The 8,944-nt window shown below is 41.6% G+C and overlaps 2 protein-coding genes across 6 annotated transcripts; one reads left to right on the top strand and one right to left on the bottom strand.

Annotated features, from left to right (window-relative positions):
- Positions 1 to 83: 83 nt before the first annotated feature.
- On the bottom strand, positions 84 to 2,235 carry blcap (bladder cancer associated protein). Of its 4 annotated transcripts, none has more exons than XM_028999220.1 (2): positions 2,098 to 2,235; positions 84 to 1,388 (listed from the first exon to the last, which is right to left on the bottom strand). In XM_028999220.1, the coding sequence occupies exon 2, from the start codon at positions 1,250 to 1,252 to the stop codon at positions 989 to 991; it is 264 nt and encodes an 87-aa protein (XP_028855053.1). In that variant the 5' UTR covers positions 1,253 to 1,388; positions 2,098 to 2,235; the 3' UTR covers positions 84 to 988. The 4 variants fall into 4 exon arrangements, with proteins under 4 accessions (XP_028855053.1, XP_028855054.1, XP_028855050.1 ...); XM_028999221.1 differs by lacking the exon at positions 2,098 to 2,235 and adding an exon at positions 1,878 to 2,068 and having other exon boundaries at positions 84 to 1,342; XM_028999217.1 differs by lacking the exon at positions 2,098 to 2,235 and adding an exon at positions 1,878 to 2,064.
- A 1,209-nt stretch (positions 2,236 to 3,444) lies between these two features.
- tmem74b (transmembrane protein 74B) lies at positions 3,445 to 7,696 on the top strand. 2 transcript variants are annotated; one of them, XM_028999024.1, is made up of 2 exons: positions 3,445 to 3,512; positions 4,782 to 7,696. In XM_028999024.1, the coding sequence occupies exon 2, from the start codon at positions 4,843 to 4,845 to the stop codon at positions 5,569 to 5,571; it is 729 nt and encodes a 242-aa protein (XP_028854857.1). In that variant the 5' UTR covers positions 3,445 to 3,512; positions 4,782 to 4,842; the 3' UTR covers positions 5,572 to 7,696. The 2 variants fall into 2 exon arrangements, with proteins under 2 accessions (XP_028854857.1, XP_028854858.1); XM_028999025.1 differs by lacking the exon at positions 3,445 to 3,512 and adding an exon at positions 3,870 to 3,955.
- The last annotated feature ends 1,248 nt before the right edge of the window (positions 7,697 to 8,944 follow it).

Below are 8,944 nucleotides of genomic sequence, written 5' to 3'. Positions count from 1 at the left end.
CAAGTGATCATTAGGAAATTTTGGGGGAGAAAAAAAAAATAAATCCACTTCAAATCAAATAATGTTTCACAAATAGTAAAATATGTATTCTAATCTCTTTTAATGGCTAACAAATCACACCACAATTCACAAGTACTCTTGGATTCAGTCAATTGCCAACGTTTTTCTTGTAAGCAGAGAATGCAAAAAGAAATGAAGCAGTGTTGTGGGTCTGTAGTCGATTAGCAGCAAAATAATCAGCAGATCCACCATCCAGTGCAACAATTCAAAGGGGAAATAATACGGCCGAATACATACACACACCCCACTAGTCCCTATAAAGAATGAAGAGCCCTTTACTGCCAATATTTGATTGAACACTGGCAGAGGTCATTTTTAATCACTTGTGAACTGGGTCCACTTTTCTTTTTATCCTGTGCTAGAGCAAACTCGTCCGCCATCCTCAACACAGCTCGCTCTGTTACAGCAAGGAACCTTCAAGTCCACTGCAAAGGTGAGTGGTGTAGGCACAGCCCTAAAACACAGATCACACCCTCCAGAGATCCTTGTTGATCAGAAAACGTGAGACTTTATTTCATTAAAAGCCATCGTGGCACCTGGGCTCTGAAAAAAAAAAAAAAAAAAGGTACAGCGGCTATTCCACCACATTAAAACCGCATTTCTGCCACAGGCTAACCACTGACATTGTAATTCTACACTTACAAACAAATATATCTTTCAAACCGTCTGGAGCCTTTCTGCGAGGTTAATAGAATGTGTATGCCGTATGGATGCACTGAACCTAGGGAAGGGCAGGAAATCCATGCAATTTTTTAGAACTGGTGATCGTACGTGGCAGCTTTGAAACAAACGAGAAGGTGACCGTGTGGGAGAAACAAAGGCATGGCTCAGCAGTGCAGAGCTCCTTGTGAGGGCATTACTCACAGCCTAGATAAAGATTGTCCAGGGTCCGTGGTCTCATGAAACGAGGTGCACTACTGCAGCTAACCTAGGTACCCACAATGTTGGGGTCGTGTGCGGAGTCCGGCAGCGGGGAATCGTGGCAGTGGTAGAGGAAGCAGTTCCCCCAACAGCTGTAGCAGATAAGGAACAGCGCCGCCAAGAACACCAAGGCACAGATGGTGCACGGCTTCCTCTCCAGAAGAAAGCTGAGTAGGTAAAACCCCATGAACATGGAGTGGTTGAACCACAGCGCCGGGTTTAGAGGCTTTGGGATCAGGAGGACCGGAAGCAGCCACTGCAGGCAGTACATCGTCTCTCTGAGATGTGGGGGCAACGGCGTCTGACAATGGGCTCCCAGGGAGGCGTGGAATGGCGATCACGACAGGACTGCCAACAGCTGCTGTAGATGCATGTGATCAAGTTTGATATGCACGTTCAGGTAAGACCTTAGGAACACAGAAAAATGAAAAAAAAGACGGCAAACTTCACACATTAGTCAAAAAAAGTCAATTAATTAAGCAGCACGGTTGATAATGTCAACAGTTTAGATTTATAATTATTATAGACATGATCTTATGAACTGCAGCCATTATCGAATCACGGCCCAGCAGTTTGATAGTTAACTTTGCTCACTGACGTCAGTAAGTCCTGTTTTTCTTGGGAGGAAAACAAAACGCGAATAGGAGTTCTTTTATTTTTATTTTTTTACGTCTGTGCGAAACAAGCCGCTCACCACCGAACAGAATCCGCCAGCGGGCCCGAATCAGACGGACACGGATCCGCTCCGCGGCGGCGAAGGGCCACGTTAGCGCGAACGCCGTGAAGAAGACAGCTCAGCCGGCGGCTTTAACACGGGACTATCGCGGAGCGGGACGTAACGAACCGCGCGATATAAGTCAACCAGACCGGGAAGCGTGTGGAAGAAAGCGGCCGACCTGACATCGCTCCGGGTTTCAGTCGAGCTCGGACGCGCAGCACAACTCCATCGCTGCTGCCACGGCCGCTGGTCTCGTAGCTTTAGCTGCTGCGCTGTCGAAGGACCCCGTGCTTTCAGGTGCCTGAGGCGTTGCCTGCATCTAAATGTCGGTTCAGTCGTCCCACGTTCAGTCGTGCGCACTTAAACGCTCCGTATTCCTACCACCGAGCTGTACTAACCTAAACCGAAATCTTCGCTGAGATTTCTTTCTATGAATATTCCACGTTCCCGTCACCGCCGTTCCGTAGTTCTGTACATGCATACGTCTGGACGGCTTGTGTGTAAAGTTCCCTTTATAAGGCTTCTTATGGGTGCAAAACCAGTTGTCGCCTGCTGTTGGTCGTCACCAGGTTACATAAGAGAATTCAGGAATTAAGCAACGAGATCCACCCTACTAACCAGTGTTGTATTTAATTTAACCTTCGGATTAGAAACGGCTGTAATTTCCCACTTCTGTGACTAATAAAATGTTAATATTGTCTTTGGTTTCATCGAATGACAGTTTGAAAACAGGTATTAAAAAAAACTGACAGCATTATCCTCTCATTGAATATTTTTCACCAACATTTAAAGTAAACCTTGATTTAAATGTTTAAATAACTTATACCTGATTACAAAACCTCACCACAATTAAATATATTACACATATTAGGATTTGATTCACTGTAATTTACTGCAAATATATAATAAACATACTAAACGATAATAAGCATGTGAATGCCTTAAAATATAACAAGCCTGGACACAAGCATAAATAATGCACACAACTGGCTTGATTCTGCACTGTTTCCATGGCAATTCCACAATTTCTTCTCCTGGGTTTTCACTGCTCAGGAAACCAATGGATTAGATGAAAAAAAGGGGAACCGGCCCCGTGATTCGTCTTAATCTGTTTTTAAGACGCTGAGTGTGATTTCATATTTATATTGAAAATTGAGATATCATAGCAAATGCAGGTAAATATAAAGATAACCAAATTTAATTTAACACAAATATGCTTTTAAATTTTGTGAAGTGTTATAATTTGTCTTAAGTATTAAGTGGGTGAAAGTATCAGTTTCTAAGAAATGTGCCAAAGGTTTGCTATGATGCATGATTTCCTTTGGATGTAATTATGCAGCCTTTACTCCATAAAAAGGTAACTTTTAAAGACGTTTCATTAAAAGTAGACTACTTTTATAATGTCTGCTTTAGGCCAACCAACTGAACACAATATCTGGAACAATAAATACTGAACTGAGATATCAAGAGAGGGATCCTCAGATCCGTAGTAGTCCATTCGCGCATGGCCAGGCCCTCCGCTGAGATTGCCATGTATTTTCTGCTTTTTTACACTAACTACTTTCAAAAGACCCCGCAGACTGGACATAAACTAGTCCCGCGTTTTGTGTTAATTATGATTTCACGCAAAAGATTAATTTTGAAACAAACAAACAAACAAAAAAAAACAGTTCAGTCATCCCCTTCACAGTGTTATCGTTTGGCGTGGATTTGCCAAGTCTGGCAACCCCGTCCTCTCTCTCAGCGGTCTCCCTCGCAACACCCAGCATCTTCCAGCGATGCAATTTTATCAGTCGATCATCGATAAATCCAGGTAGGCGATCAGCCCTGTCATCACGACCGGTGTTTATATTCAGGTGACGCTCGGGTAATCCGTGCTCATCTAGTTCTCGCAATAACATTATTTTTTGCGTTGTTATTTTCATTTTTACATTATGTTAACATTAGGTTCACGAAACGCGATCTGGGATTTTTTTAACGGGCATCAAGGTCATCTGTTTTTTTTAATCCCACGCATCTTTAACACGAATAGCTTTGCACGCTTGTCAACATCGTTGTCAAGTTTTCTGTGTCGCTTTGCGCATATTTGGTGACCATTCTTCGAATCCTGAATAGGGGACGTGCACCAAACGAGATTGCGACTTTTTTTTTTTTAAGCCTCCGGTCCGTGCTCGCCTGCCGCCCCTGCGTGGTGGTGGGTTTCACCGTGGAAATAACGAGCCCGCTGCCGTGTGATCACTGTCGCCGACGTGTCAGGTGATGGATGGAACGTGTGGCGGACTGTCATTCACATTCACGCTACGATCCAATAAATCCCGGCTGCCCGCTGCTTTTGCTGGTGGAAAGCAGCTCTAGAAGAAACGTTTTCTTTATCCGCTTGTATGTTCACAAATCGTGAAATAACATGTTCTTCATGTTGTTCAATGATCACATGTGAATCAAAATTATAATCGTCATAAAAATGCATAACAATATGAATATTGTTATAAAGAATAAACAATAGAAATAGGTTTATTGCAGGTTTCTATAATATAAACAGGTTATATTATTAAAAAAAAAACCACATGACACTTTCAACAGTCAGAACATGATAAAATAGTCAGTTCTGTCAGAAATGTTGTGAATGTGCATTCCGGGTCAACCATGAACGTATATTTACTAGAGACATCAGATAATAATGCATTCATATTTTAAAATGTTATCGTGTTGTACCTTACTCTCCATTAAACACAAGGTCTGTTTCATGAACATAATCGTGCTGAAGAAGGCGTATTGGTGTTGAATTTTGATGTAGATTTCTGTGGGCTGCTTGTTTTTCCCACATCTTCAGCTACAACAGACACTGGTCATTGCTGGTAGCGATGGTTTGTGCTGACTTGGACAGGTTACGTTGGTTAACCAGCATAGTCGTGCTGACGTGAACAAACTCAGTTGGTGCTTCTGCTCACTGGCCAGGTTTATAATTAAAATTTTCAGTACTGTACATAATACAATGCCGTACTCTTAACAATGACAAGCAATGAAATCAATAACGTTTTTTTAATTGTAATTGAGTAATGTTCATAAAACTCATATCTCGCAGGTAGTGTGACAATGAATGGTGCCAGTTTCTGATGCGACATGAGCGCCCTGCCTGAATATAGATGGAGTCTTTGAATGCGGTGGAGCTCAGAGAATTGGGGGACAATCGCAGACGCGCCACCCACGAGGCCCGGTCAGCACCACGGACAGTGGCTGGTGGCATTGAGAACGCTTCCTACCAGGATGAGGAGCAGGAGACCAAACTCACTCTGGACATCCTTCCAAACGTGCGAGGGACCCTGTGCCAGGACAGAGACCACCAACCCCATTCCCAGAACTTTCAGCATGACGACTTGTCCCCTCGCTCGGACGACGAGACAGACTTCAGCGGCAGCTCTGTCGACTACGGGTTCATTCTGGCTTTGGTGTTCCTGGTCAGCGGAATTGTTCTGGTGGTCATCGCCTACGCCATTCCCAGAGAGGCTAAAGTAGATCCAGACACAGTGACGGCACGGCAGATGGAAAAGCTGGAGATGTACTATGCCCAGCTGGGCTCCCATCTCGACAAGTGCATCATCGCGGGCCTCGGGCTGCTGACGCTTGGTGGGATGCTGCTCTCAGTCCTGCTCATGGTGTCCATATGTAAAGGCGAGCTGTACCGCCAGAGGACTTTCGCCATGTCGGGTCGACCCAGGAAGTCCTATGGATCTATAAACCTCCGAATGAGGCAGCTGGAGGGGGAGGGCAGGGAGACGCTGGTGGAATGCGAAACTAACGGCGCCTGCACCGGGCCGGACACGAGTGCGGACGTTTCTAATCAAGTGTCGATCAGCGGGATGCAAGAACAGTAGGACAACGGTACCTTATATTTAAGCTGCTTTAAGCAATTACAAAAAAGGTAAGCCTAACGTATATCACAAAATAAGCTGCTAACGGTGTGTGAGGATGAGCACTTCCCAATACCCCATTAAAACCGTACCAGTGGCCTTTCAGCCGAGTGAAAGGCTGAAAGATATTTATTTCGAAAAGCACACAAGGGAACGACAGAAAACACGCTATGCTTCTTCTCCAGACTTGAAATGTGCGTCTATATAATCGACTCTATATCACATCACAAATGATGTCATGTCATATATGGAATTGTACATGATGCAATATGCCTTAAACGACACAATCGCTCAATGTTGTGTACACACTGAGGTCCGAGCTGCAGATTTTTAGAAAATAAGTCGAGGTGTCTTGTGTAAATGTGGATGTATACACAATTCAATTTTGTTACTGTTACCTATAGGTACCTTACCTTACCACGAGTATATCTGCTCATTTTATTGTTTAGGTGTAGGACAGATTTTTTTTGGAGAAAATTGTGTTGTACAACAGAATATGACCTATAACAAATTTTAAGGATATAGAAGGGTAAAAAAAAATCTTATATTGGGGAAGGAGTAGAAGAGGACAATTGTATCCTTTGGGGTGGAGAACTGTGGTGTGGGGAGACATTTTGATGCTTATACCCTTGCATTTCTTGCATTCATATAATGTACACTACTTATTATATAAAGTATACTACTACAGATTAATTGAAATGCTTATCCCCAGTATGATTGTACAAATTATTGTTAGTGTGCAGATGTTTTTTTAATAATACATGATGGTATTTCCTGACATTAAAGGACACTGTTTCCATAAATATGAAACAATTGTCTTTTTAATGAGATGTTTTTGTATTGTGGCTCAATAATTGTATTGTAGTTCAATTATTAAAGGAATGCATCATTACAGTACACCTCTTTAAAACCTCTTTAATATGTAATGCACCGTTCAAAATCCATTTGGGCTTGACTGCACTGTAAGCCCGTCTTTAATTAGCAGATGTTTTGTGGGCACAGGAATTCAGTCAGTGCCTCTCCCATACACTGTACGCTGTTTTGTACACACCATTTGCAAGGCCTGCAAACTCAAAATCATCAAAATGTCACCCTAAGGAAAACGACAAAGGGGAGGCCGGGAGGGTCACAGCACATGGAAATAATTGGCAGAAGAGGGCAGGAGTTGGATGAGTCACTTTTTACGGTTTGAGAAGCACATAAATAGGAAAACTGAGGTCGTCTGCGCCCATCTGCCTCGGAGGAGACCAGTGCTAATTTAGTGGCTCGTATCACTTGCAAGAACATGTGCCTGAATATACATTATAAACATAATACACATAAACCCTTCACCAGTTTCCTCACCTCACTGAGCATTATCCGTCCATCCAGGTAATCTATTAGACTATAGTTATTAGTGTATCATTCCTTTTAAATTAAGCATATTTGTGAAATAACTTATTACTGAATACCAAGGGAATATATTAGACAAAAATGCTATCTGTGATCATGAGTATATAATGCATATTCACTGGGCTACTTGTCCTGTTGGAATTGTTTGATTATTTTATGTTTTGACCCAAATTAGTCATTTCTTTTGTCAAGTTGAACCCGAATTCTTTTCTTGAAGGCAGTCGAGGCTGCAGCGATTGTTGTGGAGATGGGAAAAGAGACTCAATGTTCTTTTGTGCCTGTGGATTTTCCCCTAGTGTGCAGCTGACACAAACCTTTCACACAACAGGACAGTGTTATGAATGTAACAAAGAGTATTATACAGTACATAACCACAAGAGTGAAAATTTTCATTTAGTTAAGGTTGAAAAAGCCCAAAATATGATGTTCACATATTTTAAGACTTAATGTATGTCAAAGTCACTGACTGTTATCTCATAAAATTTACTCCTGATTTCTAAAGAGCACAGTTCAAACAGGCAGCACGAACATGACAGAAAAACCCTCCGGAGAAAAGTGTTAAAGTTGCATGTGTACTTTGTGAAATGTCGTAAAATTTGATATCTGGAGGTTGGCACCTCATGTACTCCATAATCAAGAAACATCAATGTAACATTTTTTGAAACTATTATTTCTATGTATTAAATAACCAAACTTGCTCCTTTGTCTGTAGTCTATATGCCTCCTGAGTTGGCCATTTCCCCTTTTCTGATTTGGCTTCATTATATTCATTATATGTTATATTTTATATACCATAAATGTCCTTTATTGTGTATGTTCAAATGCCGCTTTTATTGTTTATCTCAGTGCACAAAGACCTTATTTTGATATAATTTAATTTTCCTATGTGTGTGCACTATGATGATTGTTTCTATGAAGTGCTGCACATGGAGAATATGTACCTTTAATAAGCATGTTTAGAAAAGTGAGGTCATACTATACTAGTTGAGGTCACCCCAGTGGGGGCACAGAGATTTCAGTAGAAAGAAACCAAAAAAAGTGCCACAGCCCCAAACTGGCAGAATGTCTGGAAGATGAAGCAAACACACGGGCTATATAAACTAAAGAGTGAGACAGCTTACACGTAATTGACAGAAAGATTGCCTACAGTGCTGTGTTCTGTAGCAGACCCTTGTGGCCAAGGGCCACCAGTGACAGGACATGACGCCTATGTTTCACTGTATTGCATGATCTCAATAATATCATCGAAATTATTCCAAGTTTTACGTCTTCAATAAATATATACATATTTACAAGCATTCATAGTTATAAAATTTGAATTCTGTGTTCCAAAGCAAGAGTTCACAGTGTTCTTATTTCAAGCAGGTGTAATATAAATGGTCTGTGCAAAATATGACAGTGAACTACAGGTTTGATTTAGAGTCAGAGCATTGAAGAGCCTTTGGTGAATCAGTGGCACTACAGAGTCAGAGTGCTGAATACATGAACTCACGATAGATTATATCTGTCAGCATGTTTTAGGATCCGATGCGAAATCTTGCTCCCAAAAGTCTGTGTTTTGTCCTGATTTCATGATCAGGTATGATCTGAATGGCTGGATTGTGATCATGCTGAATCGCTGGTAAATAAATGTGGTGGCACAGTATTTAAATTTTTTTAAATGCAGACTTTTGCATTTTTCCGCTAAACTTTCTGTTTGTTTTTCAGTTGAGTTGTACAGGTCACAGGTTAAAGGTCACATTAAGGATGGGAATGGTTAATTATGATCTCACAAAATTGAACACTCAGCCACTGTATATACACACTGACATTTTTTGCCCCAACTGTTCATCTCAACAAGAAAAGCAGCGTGTTTGTATTTGGATGCAAAGGTGGAGTCGGTGATTTATTGTAAAGTTTACTACACATTACCAACATAAATCACTGTTAACACAAGGGCTACCTT

Source organism: Denticeps clupeoides, chromosome 12, assembly GCF_900700375.1.
Source record: "Denticeps clupeoides chromosome 12, fDenClu1.1, whole genome shotgun sequence".
NCBI classification, from domain to species: Eukaryota; Metazoa; Chordata; class Actinopteri; order Clupeiformes; family Denticipitidae; genus Denticeps; species Denticeps clupeoides.
Note: the sequence above shows the minus strand (reverse complement) of the source record. Positions and strands in the feature narration are given on the sequence as shown.

What these genes read in the sequence shown, in the direction of transcription:
- blcap (XM_028999220.1), bottom strand. Translation starts at nt 1,252, where the DNA reads ATGTACTGCCTGCAGTGGCTGCTTCCGGTCCTCCTGATCCCAAAGCCT.
- tmem74b (XM_028999024.1), top strand. Translation starts at nt 4,843, where the DNA reads ATGGAGTCTTTGAATGCGGTGGAGCTCAGAGAATTGGGGGACAATCGC.